Source organism: Ahaetulla prasina, chromosome 5 (assembly GCF_028640845.1).
Source record: "Ahaetulla prasina isolate Xishuangbanna chromosome 5, ASM2864084v1, whole genome shotgun sequence".
Taxonomy (NCBI): domain Eukaryota; kingdom Metazoa; phylum Chordata; class Lepidosauria; order Squamata; family Colubridae; genus Ahaetulla; species Ahaetulla prasina.
Window position 1 is genome coordinate 53,979,185 of NC_080543.1, and position 22,696 is coordinate 54,001,880.

At 37.3% G+C, this 22,696-nt stretch overlaps 1 protein-coding gene across 1 annotated transcript in view; it reads right to left on the reverse strand.

The window, feature by feature from the left end:
• Positions 1-21,751, reverse strand: part of ADAMTS5 (ADAM metallopeptidase with thrombospondin type 1 motif 5) — a 66,024-nt gene extending 44,273 nt beyond the window's left edge. Inside the window, exons 1-2 of the mRNA XM_058185808.1 lie at positions 19,243-21,751; positions 5,808-5,940 (exon numbers count right to left, since the gene is read on the reverse strand). Of these exons, the coding sequence (XP_058041791.1) occupies positions 5,808-5,940; positions 19,243-20,304 (1,195 nt within the window). The 5' untranslated portion in view covers positions 20,305-21,751. The remainder of the gene's footprint in view (positions 1-5,807; positions 5,941-19,242) is intronic.
• Between the last annotated feature and the right edge of the window lie 945 nt (positions 21,752-22,696).

Below are 22,696 nucleotides of genomic sequence, written 5' to 3' on the forward strand. Positions count from 1 at the left end.
ATAAAAGCCCAGTCTAGCACAATACCAATGAAGAAGAAAAATAATAAATCTTTGCATAATAAATTGGATGCATAAAGAACTATCTGACAAATCGAAAAACAAAAAGGACAAGTATAAAAAGTAGAAAGAGGGGCAAATAACTAAGGCAGAATATCAGCAAATAGTCCGAGCCTGTAAAGATGAAGTGAGGAAAGCTAAGGCTCACAACGAACAAAGACTAGCGACAAAAGTAAAAAATAACAAAAAAAGCTTCTTCCAACATGTTAAAAACAAGAAAAAAGTCAAGGAAACAATTGGCCCATTGCTGGGAGAAAGTGGCAAGAAGATGACAAGCAACAGGGAGAAAGCAGATCTACTTAACTCATTTTTTGCATCTGTCTTTACTTAAAAGGAAAAAACAATCCAACCTATCAAAAACAGCACCACAAAAAACAGACCAGGAACACAAGTTAAAATAGGGGAAAAATGGTAAGTGAACACCTGTCTACCCTAGACGAGTTCAAATCACCAGGACCGGATGGATTACACCCCAAGGTTCTGAAGGAACTGGCAGACGAGATCTCAGAACCATGAACTATATCTTTCAAAGATCCTGGAGCACAGGGGAACTGCCAGAGGACTGGAAAAGAGCTGATGTAGTTTCCATCTTCAAAAAAGGAAAAAAAACAGATCCAGGAAACTACAGACCTATCAGCCTGACCTCAATACCAGGGAAGATTCTGGAAAAGATAATCAAGCAATGAAGTGTTAATACCACTTTATAATGCCTTGGTAAGGCCACACTTGGAATACTGCATTCAATTTTGGTCGCCACGATGTAAGAAAGATATTGAGACTCTAGAAAGAGTGCAGAGAAGAGCAGCAAAGATGATTAGGGGACTGGAGACTAAAACATATGAAGAACGGTTGCAGGAACTGGGTATGTCTAGTTTAATGAAAAGAAGGACTAGGGGAGACATGATAGCAGTGTTCCAATATCTCAGGGGCTGCCACAAAGAAGAGGGAGTCAAGCTATTCTCCAAAGCACCTGAAGGCAGGACAAGAAGCAATGGGTGGAAACTAATCAAGGAGAGAAGCAACTTGGAACTAAGGAGAAATTTCCTGACAGAACAATCAATAAGTGGAACAACTTGCCTGCAGAAGTTGTGAATGCTCCAACACTGGAAATTTTTAAGAAAATGTTGGATAGCCATTTGTCTGAAATGATGTAGGGTTTCCTGCCTGGGCAGGGGGTTGGACTAGAAGACCTTCCAACTCTGTTATTATGTTAAATTAATAACAAAATATTTGTATAGACAAGTGAAAGTTTTCTGTCTGCTTTTCTTGGGGTGGTCTGAATCTAGAGAAAGGTCTTACAGGACACAAAGTGTTAAACAACCCAGTGCCATACTTTTTTTTATGCACAATTCCCAGTTCCCCTTGTCATTTATCCTGAGATTGATCTAAAAGACATTGAGAACATCAGGTTACTTGTCCCTGGGATTTAGGTACTGTTAATACTGAATATTTGTTGCTTTATACTATTCTATGGAATGGCTATTTGAAAAACAGTAACTTCTTGAATTGTTGTCATAAAAAAAAGAGGTCTACAAATGTATTACATAACAAAATTTATATCACAAGTCATTTTTGAGGTTGAGCGGGAACATCTTTCTTGATAAACAACTACTAAAATTTCACTGAACAAATTAGTCCAAGAACATGGCATGTCAGTGGGACCATAAATAATTCTTTGTGTAGAATAACATTATAAAATAATATATTTGTTGACGTTCTGAACAATTTCTTTATAATCTTTTGTTCACCTTGACTGTACTGTTTGGAAGATTTCATTCTAAACAGTTAGCATTGTGTTTATTTGTTCCATCTGCTGATCTTTTCATGAACTTATATTGATTGTTTATAGGCCTTCCTGAATAGCATTACTATTTGGCCACTGAAGGAAGCCAGGAACCATCCATTAATTATGGTACCATTGACATTTTAACTACCCTGACATCAACTGGGAGACAAACTCTGCATCAAGTGGAAGATCCAACAGGTTTCTAACAAACCTAGCAGACAATTTCGTTTCCCAAAAAGTAGAGAAGGGAACAAGGGGATCAGCCATATTGGACCTAATTCTCACTAACAGAGATGAAATGATAGAAGGTGTTGAAGCTACAGGAACCTTGGGGGGAAGTGATCATGCAATACTGGAATTCAACATTATGCAAACACAAGTAGTAGAACTTGTGTTAAACTAGAGTCTTGGACTTTAAGATAGCTAATTTCAATAAACTTAGAGCTTGTGAAGGATTCCAGAATAAGAATCCGCAAGGGGAAAACAACCCAATAAGCTTGGGCAACTTTGAAATGAGATTATAAAAACCCAGTCTGACTCAATTCCAATGAAGTATAAAAATAAGAGATCTCAAAAGAAACCAGCATGGCTTCACCACAAACTCTCGGATAAATTAAAAGATGAAGAAGGACAAGTATAAAAAGTGAAAAGAAGGGCACATAACTAAGGCAGGACATTAGAAAATAGCTTGAATCTGCAAAGATGAAGTCAGGAAAGCTAAGGCTCACAACGAACAAAGGCTAGCGACAAAAGTAAAAAATTAACAAAAAAAGCTTCTTCCAACATGTTAAAAACAAGAAAAAAGTCAAGGAAACAATTGGCCCATTGCTGGGAGAAAGTGGCAAGAAGGTGACAAGCAACAGGGAGAAAGCAGATCTACTTAACTCATATTTTGCATCTGTCTTTACACAAAAGGAAAAAACAATCCAACCTATCAAACACAGCACCACAAAAAACAGATTAGGAACACAAGTTAAAATAGTGGGGAAAATGGTAAGTGAACACCTGTCTACCCTAGACGAATTCAAATCATCAGGACCGGATGGATTACACCCCAAGGTTCTGAAGGAACTGGCAGACGAGATCTCAGAACCACTGAACTATATCTTTCAAAGATCCTGGAGCACAGGGGAACTGCCAGAGGACTGGAAAAGAGCTGATGTAGTTCCCATCTTCAAAAAAGGAAAAAAAACAGATCCAGGAAACTACAGACCTATCAGCCTGACCTCAATACCAGGGAAGATTCTGGAAAAGATAATCAAGCAATGAAGTGTTAATACCACTTTATAATGCCTTGGTAAGGCCACACTTGGAATACTGCATTCAGTTTTGGTCGCCATGATGTAAGAAAGGTATTGAGACTCTAGAAAGAGTGCAGAGAAGAGCAACAAAGATGATTAGGGGACTGGAGACTAAAACATATGAAGAACGGTTGCAGGAACTGGGTATGTCTAGTTTAATGAAAAGAAGGACTAGGGGAGACATGATAGCAGTGTTCCAATATCTCAGGGGCTGCCACAAAGAAGAGGGAGTCAAGCTATTCTCCAAAGCACCTGAAGGCAGGACAAGAAGCAATGGGTGGAAACTAATCAAGGAGAGAAGCAACTTGGAACTAAGGAGAAATTTCCTGACAGAACAATCAATAAGTGGAACAATTTGCCTGCAGAAGTTGTGAATGCTCCAACACTGGAAATTTTAAAGAAAATGTTGGATAGCCATTTGTCTGAAATGATGTAGGGTTTCCTGCCTGGGCAGGGGGTTGGACTAGAAGACCTTCCAACTCTGTTATTATGTTAAATTAATAACAAAATATTTGTATAGACAAGTGAAAGTTTTCTGTCTGCTTTTCTTGGGGTGGTCTGAATCTAGAGAAAGGTCTTACAGGACACAAAGTGTTAAACAACCCAGTGCCATACTTTTTTTTATGCACAATTCCCAGTTCCCCTTGTCATTTATCATGAGATTGATCTAAAAGACATTGAGAACATCAGGTTACTTGTCCCTGGGATTTAGGTACTGTTAATACTGAATATTTGTTGCTTTATACTATTTTATGGAATGGCTATTTGAAAAACAGTAACTTCTTGAATTGTTGTCATAAAAAAAAGAGGTCTACAAATGTATTACATAACAAAATTTATGTCACAAGTCATTTTTGAGGTTGAGCGGGAACATCTTTCTTGATAAACAACTACTAAAATTTCACTGAACAAATTAGTCCAAGAACATGGCATGTCAGTGGGACCATAAATAATTCTTTGTGTAGAATAACATTATAAAATAATATATTTGTTGACGTTCTGAACAATTTCTTTATAATCTTTTGTTCACCTTGACTGTACTGTTTGGAAGATTTCATTCTAAACAGTTAGCATTGTGTTTATTTGTTCCATCTGTTGATCTTTTCATGAACTTATATTGATTGTTTATAGGCCTTCCTGAATAGCATTACTATTTGGCCACTGAAGGAAGCCAGGAACCATCCATTAATTATGGTACCATTGACATTTTTCTGCTACATATTAAGATATGTGGTAGTGGTGAAAAACAATGAAAGCCAAAGTATAATTGCCTAAAATGCCATGAAATGGCTACATGGCATGTGAGATGGGAATATTATGGCCACATGGCATGTGAGATGGGAATATTACAGTCTCTACAACACTATATTTTATCTTGTTAGGGCATTTTGCAGAATTTTTAAGGAGGCTAATCCCTTTATTTTCTCTACATCAAACCTTTGCTTCTAACTGGCAGAGGCATACTGTGACAAAATGCATTTTCATATACAGTACTGCATGACAAACAACCCCAACATGAATTTGAACAAGGCTTATGCTGTCTCTGTGGCCATAAGCAACAAAGTTCATGTACAACTACAAATGAACAAAATGAGCAAATGTACAGATACTACTATTTATAATGATATGTAGAATGATTTTGAATTCTTAGGACTTTTTAAATAACCTATCATGTCAAACACACTACTTATGAGCCATTTCCAAACTAAGCCAAGTATGTGTGCAAAACAACCCATCACTGCATTGTATTCTGTTTTGTTTTGTTTTCTTAAAAAATGATAGGAATGACACTGCAAATATCATAAGTAGATTCTTGGAAGTATAATTATCTCTAGGGTATGGTAAATTTTTAAGACAAATGGTTGTCAGATCTCTTTCTTCTATACCATTTACTGAAATGGTACAGGTGTTCCTGCCTGAGCAGGGGATTGGACTAAAAGATCTCCAAAGTCCCTTCCATTTCTATTATTCAGTTATTCTGTTAAATGCTTTAGCTCTAGAAAGTTAACATCAACCAGGCACTTTTCTAGGTCAAGTAATACTTTCAATATTCCTAGTGATTGCTCCTTCTAAGTCTATTTTATAATTGTTTAGAATTCTAGATGAACTAGTGCTGATAATTTCAATTATATTATATCCTTTACCTAGCTTGCCCTAAACATTATATTACAGTAATAATGAATCCTTATAGAAAAAGAGTTTTCAAATTTCTGATTAACTTTTTGTTAAAAAAGACTACAGAAGAATAAGGTAGTACAGAAGAATAAGGTAGTACAGCATAAACAGACCAATTGTTTACCATAGATCTGCAAGAATACAAGTATCTATTAAATAAGCCAGTTTACTAATGCTTAAGTTCTTTATAGAGAAGACATACACTTTTTTTAAAAAAATCTTTCTGTACAGATAGAAGTTTCCCAGTTGCCACTGCAGCTAGTTCCTAGAAGAGATATTGGCAGAAAGGTATGCTTCTGTGTACCTTTATTTGCCTTCAGTTCCCTAATAATTGACCCCAAGTGCATGCATATGCACACAGCTTTAATCCCCAACTGAATATCTGAATCAGGGGAAAATCTGGAATTACTTGTAGGGTATTTTGGTTTCTAATGCAGCTGTTACAAGTGTTGTATTTGGCAAGGGAACAAAAAAAAGGCGCTGCATACCAATTTCGTGAGCCACTGTAAAAGCCGCATGGAGGCCGTCATCTTCAATCACTGCACAGCTGCGCTCAGGAGAGCATATGGTTCCAACGTCAGCCATTCCCAGAGTATCACATGAATGATGCCCACATAAATCCTACAAGGAAGGGAAGGGAAAGAAAGCATTTGAAGCATAGTTTGCACCCACAGGGTCTGACAGCTTTGAGCTGCAGTCTGATTACCAACTGTAAAGCCAAATCAGGATTATAGCCAAGATAAGGACAAAGACATCAATAGCTATGGTTTGGGGCATCCTATCCAAAGATGAAGTTCTGCAAATGTGTTGCAACTGCAATTCCTAGCTAGCAATCCTAGCAAGAAATCAAGAGAAATGCTACTTCGACGATCTAGACAGGACCACAAAGTCCTAACTGTTGGTTGCTAAAATCAAATTAAAACAGTCCATTTATCGCAAAAAGTTATGCCACCCCTTGAATTAGTTGCCACCCCTTGAATTAGTCGCCTTCATTTATAAAGTTATTGTTTTAAGAAATGAATGTCCCTAACAGCATTTGCAGTGGGCTATTACTTGAAACTGAACAGAAAACTAATTTCTATGTATGCAATGCTAGACCATGAATAGTATTACAATGCATTTTTGATGCAATGATGATTACTAATGAAGGTCAGTATTGGTAATTTTATACATTGTAAACCTTCCTGAACCTTTCCTATGGATAACCTCCAACTTTGAGCCCTATATTTACAGACAGCATCCAAGATATGGAAGAGAAAACGTTCTGTTGGGACATTCCCCTTCTTTCCTTCTAATTTCTTCTAACTGGCTAACCTCAGGTCTGGTAAGGTGAATGACATCATTCTGTTTAAAGATTATTATAGCTGGAAGGCCGAAGTTCAGTATGATTTAGAACATGATTACAAGACAGTCACTGAACTTGCCATAGTGTCAACTTACATGATAAGGTGAATTGATGAGGTAACTAAATCATTAAGAATATTGGAAGGTGGAGGGTGTGTGTGCTCTGAGTCAGTCTTCAATGCTGCATGAATGAATCCCTGTCATTGCTTTTTTCCTAGGGCCAAAAGAGTTATCGCTGGCCCAATCACTTAACTGGCTTTCTGTCTAAGCAAGCTTCACAGTCTCCTGGTTTCTAGCTTGGTACCTTAACTACTCCACCGATTTCCATATAATCAATTTCTATATATTAATAAAATAGGAGGAAAAGGAGAATATAATTTTCTTTGGTGGACAAGCCATAAATGATGCATGTATTCATAACTTAAGCATTCATCTACAGTGATCCTATCGTATGCTAGTACTATCGTATGCTAGTATGTTCCATCATGTCTTTTTTCCCCTTCCATAAGAAAATTTAGCAATTATAAGAATACAACAAATGGACACTAAATAGCAATTCTGAACATGTAATGTTATTATAAAGACATTGGGAGCCATTATGCAATGCTTAATTGTATTATTTGTGTGTTCTACAAAAATAAGGACTAATTATTTATGAATGGTTAAATCACAGTTTAAGAGGGTTTAACTGTATTAGAAATATAAATATATATGTAATTTAGTTGAAATGTTCTACTCTACAATCATATACTGTAGCATTTGCTGTCTAGCAATCTTGGAGATATGAAAAGTCTGTTTAGGGCTGGGAGAGAATTTATTTAATCAAATATATTATAAAGCAATTACATTTTGTGGACATCTGTGCTAGCAGAATTGTTCATTTTATTTTTGCTGTTTCAAAGTGAGCATCTATTCACGAAATATACTTGTTGGCTTGTGGGTATCTTTTCTTGACTGGCAGAGGGGAAAAATGGTCCCTGTTGATCTGATATTCTCAGCCAAGGAAAACATTCTGGAAAGATGGCAGATGGATACAGCTTAGGTACTAAGAACAGAGATGAACCCTTTCTGGCACAATTGGTATTATGCAATTATTTAGCCAACATGATAATTTCTCCCGCTGCACACTTTCCCAAATGTGAATAGAAAAATGTACATATGTACTGTAATATAACAATGAGCAAAGGAAAACATTAAAAGAAAAATATTTTGAATAATTGTGAAATTAATTTCATTTTAAAGATGAACAATAATACAATTATGTATTCCTTATAATCAACTTTTCCACTCTGTATTTGTTTAACAGTCTTGTGAAGCAATACCTTGCTCTGACTTCTTATTCAAAATAAGGATCTGGAAAAATTCAATTTAGGGACAACCAGAATCCCTGATTTTTGTATTAATATAGCACAACATATCATTAGATATTCTTATTAACTTAATGAATCTTTGAAAAGGGAAGTACAGCCTGTGTAGGATCAATGATGCTTGCCTTTAGATGATATACAAGAAAATGTAATCTAAGAATAATGTACATGTAGACGAAAAAGTCAAGAAGGTATCTTCAATATATCTAGAAGAATATCTATTTTTAAAAAAGTATTAGCGTACTTCAGACTTTTTAAATGAGGCACACTGTATTTAAGAAATGCTGTAATTCTCCCCATTAAATATGAACTGCAACCAGTTCTTAATTCTGAAATGGAAGTAAATAATTTTGATTTTGATTTTTTTTTGTGATTACATGACAGGATGACAGGTAAGGGGAAAAGGTTTATCATGAGCTCGGTTAATTACTATCATGCTAAAACATGATCTTCCAAAAGTTCAAGATGTTGCCCTTTAGATACATATGGATTAATGTAATTGTTCTTCCTTCTTCTTTATCATTAAGTACTGAACATGAAATAATCTGGATAAGAGTCATCCTACAGTCCTGTAAAAGGAATAATGGAGCAACAAATGCATCAATGGCTGCTCACAATTCCTCATATGTTGAATTCTGTGGGGCTCCTATCATTCTGTGATACTATTAATTATAGTAAGTATATGTTCTATACACAGTCTATGTAGGTAGGCATACATGTTTCATCATCATCATCATCATCATCATCCTTTTTGCCATTGTCTATCCTCTGCAAGATAAAAGCATTTTCTATGTGTCTGGCCCGCAATACATGCTGATGTCATCAATCCATCTTGTTTTAGGTCTCTTTCGTGGACACTTTTTATCAAGCGGGATCCATTCTATGACCACCTTGGTTCACCTGCCATCAGTTCTTCTTGCTATATGACCAGCCTATTTCTATTTCAATTCTTTTACTTTTTTGATGATATTGTATACAGGATTTTGTATGTTCTCTAATCCATGTGCAGTTCTTTCTTTCTTGCCATGTAATGCTGAGCATGTATCTTTCTATGGCTGTTTGAGCCACTTTTAACTTTTGTGTCGATTGTGAGGTTAGTGTCCATGTTTCACCAGCATATGTTAGAGCAGGTAGCACACACTGATTGAAAACTTTTGCCTTCAGGCATACGGGAAAGTTGTTTGCTAACTGCCTGTCAACACACCATTCAATTTCCTTTATTGTGCCACCTTTCATTGAGATCCATTGGCCAAGGTATATGTGGTGGTCTGCTACGACTAGTTCTTCTCCAGATTTAATTTTTTTTCTTTCTTTGGTGAATTTATTAAACATAACCTGGCTCTTTTTCAGGTTTTATTTTTAAGCCAAATGGTTCTCCTACTTACATATTTAAGCACCATATACATCTACAGTATGTGTGTGTTTGTATATATACTGTACAATCTAGAACTTTAAGGTCACAGATCTTTGTGAGCTGAGCTTATTCTTTGTGTTTCAAAAGAAGTATGCTATATGACTGTGCATGATATTTCTTGCCACTAAAGTGAATGGATGAATGCATCATTACTCACAGGGGAGGCTTGAGAGTCAATCTGCAATATGTTCAAGAATGGCTTAGGATAGTAAATGTGGCAAAACTCTGATTAAAAGCAGCACCTGTGAAAACAGTTCAGATGCTCTCTAGGAGTCATTCCAATCATGCCAATCCCATTCTTTATAGAATATGTGGTTAAGTAAGTGCCTTTTCAATAATGTTTTTATAAGAAACCAGCCAGGAAATCCATCAGCAGGTTGCCTTATTTCTTCAAATCCTAGATTATCCTGTTTCATTCAAAGATTCCTTTTACTAATTTACCACTTCCGTGAAAATTACATACACCAACAGAGGACATTATTAGTATCATGTACAGTAGTAATATTTAGCTATCTAGGTGTAACCTCTTAATTTTTATTTTGCAAAATATATACAGAAATGTTGAGGCTTTGTTTTTTACTTACTGCTATACTATAGTTGTCCATATCTTTCCACATCTGCGTTTGTTTAACTTCATTCAAGAAAGATGCTAGATTTGGAATACTATACTGCTGAGTTTAGGAAGAAGTCAATGTCTGGATCTCATTAGGAAAACTGGATAATATATTTTAGTTAAAATTAAATTTAATTACATTTAATTGGGGTTTTTGTTGTTGTTGCCCTCTTTGTTATGTCCAAGTCTTTAAAATTTTACATGACTGCTTGTTCAATGCAACTCTCTTTGACCTTTGCATGGTTGCCTATGGGAGTATCCAATGCTTCATTGACAGAACTGTTCTAATAGGCTTTTACTAAGTGTCTTTTCCCCATTTTACAAGTCTGCTGATCAATTGGAAAGAACAGGTGATCTGAGCGTTAGTGTTAGTGAAGTGTTAGTGCCACTTTATAATGCCTTGGTAAGGCCACACTTGGAATACTGCATTCAGTTTTGGTCGCCACGATGTAAAAAAGATGCTGAGACTCTAGAAAGAGTGCAGAGAAGAGCAACAAAGATGATTAGGGGACTGGAGGCTAAAACATATGAAGAACGATTGCAGGAACTGGGTATGTCTAGTTTAATGAAAAGAAGGACTAGGGGAGACATGATAGCAGTGTTCCAATATCTCAGGGGCTGTCACAGAGAAGTGGGAGTCAAACTATTCTCCAAAGCACCTGAGGGTAGAACAAGAAGCAATGGGTGGAAACTGATCAAGGAAAGAAGCAACTTAGAACTGAGGAGAAATTTCCTGACAGTTAGAACAATTAATAAGTGGAATGACTTGCCTGCAGAAGTTGTGAATGCTCCAACACTGGAAATTTTTAAGAAAATGTTGGATAACCATCTGTCTGAGATGATGTAGGGTTTCCTGCCTGGGCAGGGGATTGGACTAGAAGGCCTCCAAGGTCCCTTCCAACTCTGTTATTGTTATATATTGAGCAGACCAGATATACACATAAAATACATTTGGCACCCATTATAACACTATAATCTGTTAGGAAAAACAGGCATCCAACATTTCCACAAAAAAGATAAACTATCTATTAATGTGATACTACATATTATTAAGTATTGTAATATGGAATGATTGGGATGTAATGATTATACTTATGTCATGCTATCTAAATTAGATATTCAAACTGCCTGGCTCATATGCTTATTTCCATTTTTTCCCCTTATGAATAGTAGTCTTGAACAGAATCAAATAAACAATTAAATGCTATGGTGATTGGCACCTGCTAATAATACAGATTAAGGACATAAGCAGATAATTTATTGTAATTCATTGTAGGCATTTTTACATTGCTGCTGGCTCTTCTCCCAAATGCCTCAAAAGCAATTTGGAGAAATATCACAATCAGCTTCCCTTCTGTCAAAATTAATGAGGAAACACTGCTGACCTTCCACAACAAGCAAGCAAGCAAACAAGCAAGCTCCCATATTCACTCCATCAAAAGATAAAGGATTTGCTTTTACTGATCTCAGCGTGTCCTTACTTCACTTTGTTTGTGTTTGTCTGGTCATATGCACACACAAAAATAGTTTCTGTGAGAAAGAGTTAAAAAAAAATCAAGATGTCCCTTGAAGTCTGAAAACCTCAGACTTAGAAATCAGGAAACATGGTGAGGCAGAGGTTTCATATTCCCCTGAAATAAATTGGCTCAGCTCTCAAATAGCCAACCTTGAAATACCACAGAGATTTACAGCTCTTCAGATTGCAGCAAATATCATATGTAGAAGTCTTTTACTCTTAGCTCTCAAAGAAGTATAATTGGGAGTGTTTCTTTCATTTATTTATTTACAACTGGCCTATTCCAAAGTGTTGGTTGTAAATGAGCTGTCTGATTGTTGGAAAGCAAGCAGCCAGTATAGAGATGACCCAGTAAGGACCTGGATTCTTGTGGGATTTAAGCCTTTGCTTCCTATAATAGATTTCTTCATACAAATAACAGATGGAGGAATAAAATGTGGAAAGATGCAGCCTGGACTTCAGTGGGGGAAGATTGGATGAATAATAGATGTATCATTTAGTTTCAGTCTGAAAATCAAAATGTCATCTTGCTTTCAGCAAATATCCTCTTCTTGATAGCAACTGAAAGCAGAAAAAGATGCCATTTTAATTGTCACATGGTAATAATTTAATCAACAAAGGTTGACATTTTTTTTTCATTTTTAATGCACCATTCTGATAGTACTGCTGAAAGAATACTGTAAATAGATCAAATAACTAATCAACCTGTAACTCTAGATAAGGTTACAAAGACTTTTAAACCATAGTGATAGGAATGAATTTTTTAAAAAAAATAATAGATAAACTTAAATGTTTAGTGAACTGGTTGATTATGAGAAGTTCATAAGAATGAGAGAAGCTCTTCAGCTCTACCTAGGCAATGATATTAAGAATTGTACTACTTTTGATATTGAAAATATTAAAACTTATTTCTAGTTGGAATCCTCCAATATTTGTATAATCTTATTTTAACATTGTACAATTTGGCAGTCTTCATTTTACGATAATAAATTCCATTTTTCAGCTATGTACCATATGATAAATGTGAATTATAAGAAACTAAGAATATGATACATCATAAAAGCATCCAACTTCCTGTTTGGTCAACTTTACATAATTAAGTTTCTGTACACAGATCGTGATGAAACAGTTAAAAAAGATGGGGGAGAGGAGGATAATTGAAAAGCCACTCATTAGTAAAGAACATGAAAGCTTTTTATCTATAAAAGGAAGAAAGTTATGATACACAGCATTAAACTTTACAGAAGTGATGGAAAAACAAAAGGTTAAACTAAGTGGACAGTATAATCTCTTATCAACCATCCAACAAATAGAAGTTATAGATGATACTTTCCACAATCTTTTTTTAAAGGCGCATAATAGTACATTTTTGTGGGAATGTAATTTGTATTGTGATTCTGTAATCTAGTTATCCAAGACTATCTATCCATTGTTGACTTCACCCCATTCCTAAGAGGACTCTAAGGGGCGTGCATAAGAGCACAAACGTGCCTACCGTTCCTGTCCTTTTGTTTCTTTCCCTATATATATATATGCTTATACTTCCTTGTTTCTCCTCATATATTTGTTTATACATTATATAATCTTTTAGTGTTATGCTTGAATATATTGTTTTGACAAAATAAAATAAAATAAAAAATAAATAAATAAATAAAGACAAATGTATGCTAAGTGAGAAAAATCTGCTAAGTGTAATCCTTCATTCTGACCAGCCCTTCTGCAACTTTCTGCTTTAGAGAATGGAGGAGATAATACATTCACTCATATTAATCAATGCTATTAAATAAGTTGATGTCTCTGTTTTAAGTTTAATATGTAAAACAAATGCGGAGACTTTCTTCTTACCAGGGCCCATGCTTTATTTGTTGATGATATATCAATGGGGAGACAGGTAATATGGCTATTAATATCAAGTTAATACAAAAATGAATAAATCTAGTATTATCATTCCTTTGGGGGCCATTGTAGAAGATTGAAGCCTTAGGATTTTTCATAAAAGAAGGAAAATCATACTGAGAGCTAATTTGGTGTAGTGGTTAAAGCACCAGGCTGGAAAACAGGACACTGAATTTTAGCCCCGCCTTAGACATAAAGACAACTGGGTGACTTTGAGACAGTCATTTTCTCCAGCCCTAGAAAGGAGACAATGGCAAACCATTGAAAATATTGCCAAGAAAACTGAAGGGAGTAGTGCAAGCAGTAACCAGGAGTCAATAGACTCAAAGATGAGAGGGAGGGAGGGAGAGAGGGAGAGAATAAAACAACAGGTACTGCAAAGCTTACTTTGAACTTAAAAAACAGGTTGTAAAAAACTCAAGACATTGAGAGTAAAAGTATCTTTTCATCTCAGGAGAAGAAAGTGGAGCCAGTGCTCAAGAAAGGTATGATTTTTTTTTAAAAAAAAGACTGTAAAAGTACAATCACAATTAATTCTGACAATAATTTGACATTGGCAGTGAAGATAATTAGAGAAGGTCATGATGAATAGAGGTTAGTGAAAAATGCTAGTGAAAAAGAACATTTTAGATTTATTCAAAGTAACAGGAGATGAAATAATATCCCAGCCCCTTAGTGAAGGTGACTAAAGAATAACCTACAATAAAACAGAAAGTGGATACTGAAAATCTGTTTTAATTGTTATCTACGGTAAGAATATCTAACATAAGAATTTGAAAAAAAAGAATACTGAAGGGTACTTTACTTAGAATATGAAAAAATGTAGTCAGAAAAAAACCTACTGACTTGGAAAGAGTTCAGATCTAAACTAAATGGGAGAGACTTTTGTTTAGCCATCAGTGAGCAAAGAAGGACATTATTGCATCATTTAAAAGAGTTGCCTCTTGTCACTGCAGACTGCAGGACATGGAATAATGTTCTTAAATTCCAGGAAGGCATATATAATTTAATATTAGGAAAACTCCCTAAGAGTGAGAGCAGATGGACAGTGCAACCAATTACTTCCTGTGATTTAAATTGTTCCCTGTGTGGGAGATGATGAATTTCTCTTTACAGAGGTTGCCTTTAATCTGAATTCCTGAATAAGATTTGATAGCCAAATGGTGGGGGTTTTTCCCCCAAAATCTATGATTTTATAAAATATTTTAAGTTATAAAAGCAAATAATCTGGTTAATATTTTTGTTTCTCATTCTTAGATAATGAAATATGTATTTAAGGATTTGTTTTATATAACCTTTACACCAGTCACATCAATGTGTTCTTTTAACATTACATTATGTCCTACAATATTAGCATATAGCATTAGCATATAACATTCAGCATCTTGAAAAGCAGATACTCATTCAGATTTAAACTGTTCAGCATACTTGATAGTAACATTACAAAAGAAACACTTTCCTACAGACAGCTTTGTGGTGGCATATGTATACCTGGTTTAAGATTACTATAAAAAGAAAACATGTTTATCCTATCTAATCAGGGGTATATAAGGACAAGGTACTTTAACTATAAGAACAGTACCAAACTAGCATCCTTTAATAAATAGGATATTTGATACACGGTCATATAAACAATAAAATATTTACAATGATAAAGCAAAACCTGGAATTTGTTAAATATCCTAGGAACCAGATAAGGTAAGAGTTCCAACACTGCCTGCTGTGCACCTCTAGATGGAATACTGCAAGACTGTCTTTACAGTATTCCTTTTAGAACAGAAGTCAACAATGTTCTAAGTCCCAGGAATATAGGCACCTGTCTCAGGTTGGCACTGGTCTCTGATGAAGAATGGGCTACCAAAGAAGATCCATGAATGTTTGCATCATGACCATTGTTTAAAATCAGAATATGTCAAAAGATAAATTTTGGAGCATGTTGAATTCAAGAAAGATCTAAGAAATCATGTGCTTATTATCTTTTTTTTAAGGAGTCTGTTATTTAGCAAGCACCATCTGATTTCTGACAGAGCATTGCTATCTGATAACAAGAACAATTTACATTGACCCCAGTAGCAATCTCTAAATTTTATATGTACCTTTTACTGTCTCAAAGATACATGCCTCAACTTAATATGTTACTTTGAATATATGCAAATATTAACTTTGCAATGAACAGGACAGAAAGTAACTGAAAAACAAACTACAGAAACACTGTACAGAAATTCAACAGACTCACATTTGGTCTTAAGCGTCTAGTTGCTAAGGAACTTACTTCATGCATTCATAAGAGAGTTGCAAAAGTTGAATACTCATCCTAATGCTGCTTCTTGTCTCATTGAAAAAAAAATCAGCTTTAAAAAGAAAAAGAAAAACCTGCCCCTTTTGAGCGGTTCCTTTTGACATTTTTACCTTTAAACTCTTAGTTATGCTTACATTCTGCACCATGAGCAGTGATTCATTCTCCTTCAAATACATTAGATGAGGACCTAAACATATTTCTTCATTTCCAGGCATATTTATTTATTTTTCCCTAGATAAAAGAAACATAATTTTTCCAATTGAAACAAATAATGCGCTGGCAAATCTGCAGTGAATTTAAAATACACATTTGCAGCTTAAACAAATTGAGGTATCTTGGTTGAAATGAAGAGATGCTACAGTAGTTTTCTTTCATTGTGCTATGCCATCATGCAGTGTTGGTATAGCATGATGTGTAATTCATGCAGTATGGTTTGTAAATCATAATTGAGTTCTCAGTTGTATGTTTAAATCAGGCTACAGGGGTTTAAGTAATCAAGGTTAAAAGAAATATGACCTATGAACCTAACCTATGTTATACACCTGTATGTTGCCAGACCTGAAACAAGACATAACAATGAAGACAGAATGTACATGATATGAATACTGTTATAACTACTACATGGTATAGTAATCAAACAATATATATGAAGCAGACACGCCTTGGCAAAGTTAAGTATTATGATGGGTACACATAAAATGACTCGTTCCTTAATGAACTATGCAAAATACAGTATAATGGTACCCAATTTATTTTCATATTATTTTAATAAATTGATTAGTCTTCATTCTTACAGCCCAAGTTTGTACAATACAATGAATGGGAGGAAAGATGTAGCCTTTACTAGTCCAGTTTGCCATATTCATATTCATTCAACAGAAAGCACACATCAACTTTTTTTTTTATTTAAGAGATCATCCTTAGAACAAAAAAACTGCTTTTTGTTACAGCTGGATGGGTAGTTATCACCTTTTTGGTTCATGAAAAATGGCTGAATCCACATATCTTATTAAACAATGGTTTGCTTAACCAGGATTTATAGAAAAATGGGCTGAGGCTGCATAATGCAACAAAACAAGACAAAAACACCAAACCACCATATTATGGATTGGCACAAGATGTAAATAGGTCATTGAGAGAAGTAAAGTAAATAACAATTTGTTACCTAATTTTAGAGATTAATTTTGTCAATGGAATTTAACTGTGCATGAAATTTTGTTTTTAAAACCATAGTTAAAACCGGCAAAACATGGGGGCATTTTCCTGTCCTGAAACTTTCTGTTCAAAAGGTATTTTTATATTTACTTCAAGAACATATAGCACAAGTACAGCACGGCTAGAACATCATAATATTTCAAGTATTTAGAGTAACAGAAAAAAATACACAGCTTGGGTATTTTTCTTCTTCTTTCGCTATTCCCTCAACCAGAGTAAGTCATTCCACAAACTATCCCAAGCCCTTCTTTTTCTGGCACTCTCTAGTGCTGCAGCAGAGGAAGGGAACTAATGGAAAGTTATGTTTTTTTTCTGAAAGAAGGAGAAGTGGAAGAACATTCCGAACAAGACATTCAAAGCTAAAACTCAGTTTTTCTTATGTTCTGTTATACAAACAGTGCCACATGCTCCACACCAGAGCCTTGCCCCCAAACTGGTTTAGCCAATCTTTCCAAAACAACATTCAGAACTTATTCCAAAAGTAGCAGGAATAAGACTTGGCAGACTGGGAGACCAGTTTCTATCTTGTGGATAGTGAGGTACTGCAACCCCACCCTTCACCTAACCTGGTGCACTACTCTGCGGCTGTGTTTACATGTGGTTTGAATTTATGTTCTTCTCTCCTGAGCCACACATGTTGTGCCTCACCAGTTTTATTTCTACTTTCCCTCCATGCTGAAAATGCCCCGTTAGGTCACCAGCAGCTATGCAAGGAAGCTGTAAGCTTCCTAAAACTGTATCACACTATTTGTTCCTACTTAATATCAATAGATACAACTCTGGATCTGATTCAAAGAAGCTCACAATCATTTTAATTGCTTATGTCACATTTAGGTAATAACTTTAAAGCACTTAAAAGGGAAAAAGAATATTAATGCAATCTGATGGATTATTGGTTTTTCTATTCGTATCTTATTTCACTGAGCACATTTTTAAAAATATTTCAGCAGCCTTCAGCAATAGCTCATGGCAATGTACCTGGTTAAGTTAGATCCCTAAGAGAAATTTAATGTATCACACTTAAGTGCCAATTTTAAAATGGAAAACATTCTATGGCTTACAGAATTGTTCCAGAAGCTGAATTAGCAAAATCGGTTAGACTAAGATTTCAGAGACTAGAAGTTGCATATAGTATTTAATCAGATTCCAGGTGGAATAAAAACATAAATGTGAGACTTCTGAAAGAAATGCATAGCACATATATCAGGATTTTATGACATTATCATGGGGTATTAGGCATGCCTGATCTATGTTAGAGTTAAAGATCAATTTCCAACTTTAGTGGATTCTGAGCAAATCTAATAGGAGACCAATATCTAATGTTTATAAAAAGCTCAAATAAGGATAACTGCTTAGACACTTGCAGCTGAAAACTGAATCTATAAGCCATTGTTCCATTTTTTCTAATTCCTACAGTGGCATCTGTAGCATCACATCAGTCATTGCTTTTGTATGTGTGTAAAATGTCAAAATATACATACAAAAGGGATGCAGCTTTCAGCACCACAGTTATGATACTGTTGTCATTTGCCCATCCTTGAAGTCCCCGTTGATGCTGCTGCAATCTGATGTCAAGAAAACCCATAAATAAGATATTTGTGCACCTCTCCTCTCCTTGAAATTCCTAATATATAGGTACAATAATTGTTGGATCTTCCAGCAGTAATTATATGATATATAAATTTAAATTAGGTTTTCATTAATGTCTATGGAAATTCTCAGTCAACCCGGTCATGGCTGTCCCAAAGGTCCAGGCAACTGAACTTTCTGGTTTTTCTTTGAAGATGATTTTGCTTCTCATCCAAGAAGCTTCTTCAGCTCTGACTGGATGGTGGGGAATGGAAGGATTTGTGCTCCTTGCAGACAGCTAGACAGCTGGACTCAGTTAAAGAATGCAAATGTCCAGCTGTCTTCAAGGAATATAAATCCTTCCATTTTCCACCATCTAGTCAGGGCTGAAGAAGCTTCTTGGATGAGAAGCAAAATATCTTCAAAGAAAAACCAGAAAGTCCAGTTGCCTCTTGAGAGAAAAAAAAGCACCTTTGGGTTTTCATTAGTATTCCAGCAGAACCGCATATGCAAAGTGTTGATGTGAATAGAAGTTTAACCAGAACCTCAACTACAACTCAGTATTAACTTGATGAAATTCAGGAGAAACCCTCATTATCATCTGATATACCTGCTGTAAAACAGAAATGGTACTGAAAATGGAAGTCAGTGTTCTTGGACTCCTCAGCCATGGTCCCTTCCCTAACTTACCTCACGGGTGAAAAGAACAGCAGCATCATAGTGCTCATCATGATCATCATCCAATTGATTGTGCTGGTGCTGCCACTTGCAGAAGTTTTTGAGTGTGGTGGCTGCATTCTTGGTGATCTCTAGACCTTTCTCCTTGTCCCCCAGCACCACGACCTTCACAACCACCAAGCGGATGTGATTCTCAATGCTGGCATGTCCATAGAGCCGAGAAGCAATGGTGGCTAAGGTGAGCAAGTAGTGATGGAGGCCTTTGCCATACTTTTTGGTCATGGAGTCATCAGCCACCAAGAGTAGTTCTACCTGCCTGGCTCTAGAGATAGAGCGTTTCCTTCTTTTCCTAGAGTCCACAGGAGGGGCAAGAGTGATAGGGGAATGTGCCATTCTGGTGGTCAGATCTATTCCCAGTTTCCCCTCCTGCCCTTGGGCCAGTTTCTTTTCATCCAAAAACGGGGTCCTGGAAGAACCATGAGTCTCACAGCTGGGGCGGGAAGGCAGTGTTTCAAAGCTGAAATGATCCCTGAAGAAGAGATGGAGTATCTGAGCAGACACATCCCCATAGATCCAGTCGGGAGAAGCCTTTTCCTCTTCTGTTATAGCTTTGCCCCGGAGCAAAGGTTTCACCGTGTAGCGGGCGTGCTTGACCGCAAAATATCCATCTAAGCCACCACAGAGATTGAAGACTGCCAGAGACTGGGCACTCCCATCCACCGTGCCCCGATAGTAGCAGTGACCCTTGCCCTGGAGAAGCTGCTCGCTGGTTCCAAGCAACGCGTCCTTCTCCAGATCTAAAAGGAAGCGCTTCCCATCCAGGTAGAGGATGTAACCCACCTTGCCTCCTCCGGAGTAGGTCTGGTCTATGCTTTCTACTACCCCGCTAGGTCGCTGCTCCCGGAGAAGCCGAGTCGTTCCCGGCGCCGCAACCGCTTTGGATTGCTGCAAAGCTTTATCATAGGCAGGTGCTGAAGTTGCTGGGGAAACTCCGGCGGCGGCGGCGGCGGCGGCGGCAGCTTGTAAGCTTGCAGCCAGCGGCAGCAGCAGCGAGCAAACAATCTTCAGTTGCATGATGCTGAGCTCCGGGACCGGCGATGCGATGGCCGGGCAGGGGCCGGAGGAGCGGAGCGAAGACCGAGCGTTTGCAAAAGAGTCAGAGGCGGCGTCGGCAAATCACTTCTGTTCGCCTCACGGGCTTTAGGGAGAGAGACGCCGCGCTTCCCGCCGCCAGCAGGCATGAGAGAAGTTGAAAGACTTCACACTTCAGTTGGCGGCCGACGAGTCATCCGGCTGAGGAAGCCAGCGGCAGTTGCAGCCCCACTCCGACCGGAGGAACCCCTCGAGTCCTTCCTCCGCTTCTTTTATTCTTGCTATTCTCCCTTCTTCTGTCGTTCGGCGGAAGGAAGGAGAGCGAGCGAAGGAGCGGGAGGGCAGAAAACAAGCCCTCGCTTGCCGGGGAACGGAGCGGGGCGCGGGGGAAGGGAAGAGACAGATGTCCCAGGTTAAAGTGACGAGCCTCCTCTTTTGAGTTTACGGGCGGCGGCGGCGGCGGCGGCGGTTAGCCCCAGTCTGCTGAAGCGAACCAGAAGAACCCGGCGAGCGCTGTGAAGATGAGGGGAGGTGGAACAATGCATTTATAGCGGAATGCCATCCTGCAATGGCAATTTTAATAATTCGTCATTGCAGGCTGCCTCTTAAAGGGAGAGCTTCGAAACATCCACTCCCACACTTCCTTCGGAAGGGGGTGGGGGGAGAAGAGGCAGGGCAGGGGGTCACGGAGGTAAGAAAGAAAGAAAGAAGGCCAGGAAAGGAGGGGGGGGGAGGCGACGTTTGAATAAGAAAGGGGAGAATTCCCAAGTTTCCTTCTGAGCTGCAGCCTTTTCGGGGGGGAAAAGGCTGCTATTTCTTAAGCAGTCAGGTTGACGAGATACTTTCCTTCAGCCCCCTCTTTCCGTCCGGACAGTTTCGACATTGCTCTCGCTATGAGCCATGCCAGTGAGGTGGTGTGACAACTTTGTGGGTAGAGGAGAAGGAGTGACTCTTGCTCAGAATTTCTCAGCAAAAGTTCAGTAAGAAAAAACAGAAAAAGAAAATAAGACATTAACGGGGCTCTCCCCCCCCCCCACGCAGTGACTTAATGTTGTAAGCTGCCCAGAGTCTCCTCATGGCCCGATGGCTGGCAAACGAATTTAATAAAGAATACCCATTATGACACCATCGTTTTGTCTAAAGGAGCCTTACGCTTCTATGGAAAAGCAGCATCATTCTACCAGAATAAGAGAAAGAAAGTTAATTCATCCAACATGTCCTTTGTCTCCTTGGCTTAAGGAGAACTGGAGAAGGCAACTGTCAGTTTGGAAGGTCTGTAATTTCCTCAATTTCCCAGAGAGCAGCAAATAATGAAGAAGAATTAACTCTTACTGCAAAATATCTGGATTATGTTTTATTATGTTATAAACCACTCCGAGTCACCACGGACCACAAGATAAGTAGCATATAAATTTAATAAATAATTAGGGGTCCTTGGTGGTCTCCGAGCTTGCTTGTTTCCTTGCAGATGTTTCATTACCCAAACTAGGTAACACCTTCAGTGCTAGTTATTATTAAACAATTACAGTTTAATATTAATTTGAATTTGGTTTCTACCTTGTCCTCTGTCCACTAAGGCAAATGCCTTAACATATTTTTTTTATTTATTGAGCCATTTCATCATTTTTTGAAACATCACACAATGCTTGTAAGGCTATATTAAAATCAGGGGTAATAAAAAAGATAGATAATTGCAAATGTGTGACAACTCCGCCATTTTTTTAATGTGCACCACATGTATGATCAATATAGTAAGGGGCAAAATTTTGATCCATGGCTGTCACACCATCTTAAATACTTCATCTAGAGTTGGACTGAGGAAAATGAAGCCACAATATGGACTCATGAAGAGTAAGTCATAAGCAAGCACAATCTGTCATTACTTAATATTGGCATTGATCATGAGGCAGTTCAGCTGAGACATCACTTAGTTACTAATTTCCTATTTCTTAGAACTATTACTAATACAAGTCAGTATCAGTTTTTAAAGGAGTTAATTGCCTTATAATAAGATGGTTAGTTACATTACCCATAAGACCGGATTCTTACAGTCTTATACACATTCATCTATTCATCTACAAGGCCCAGTGTTGTTGTTCAGTCGCTAAGTCATGTCTGACTCTTCACAACCCAGTGGACCACATCACACAAGGCTTCCCTGTCTTCCATTGTCTCCCAGAGTCTGGCCAAACCCATGCCCACTTCATCATTATTGAGTCTGTCATTTGCACCTCTATAACTGTCTGGTTCAGTTCTGCAACCCAACAAGAAAGACACAGACTTCAGAGGATAATTAGAACTGCAGAAAAAATAATTGCTACCAACCTGCCTTCCATTGAGGACCTGTATACTGCACGAATCAAGAAGAGGACCG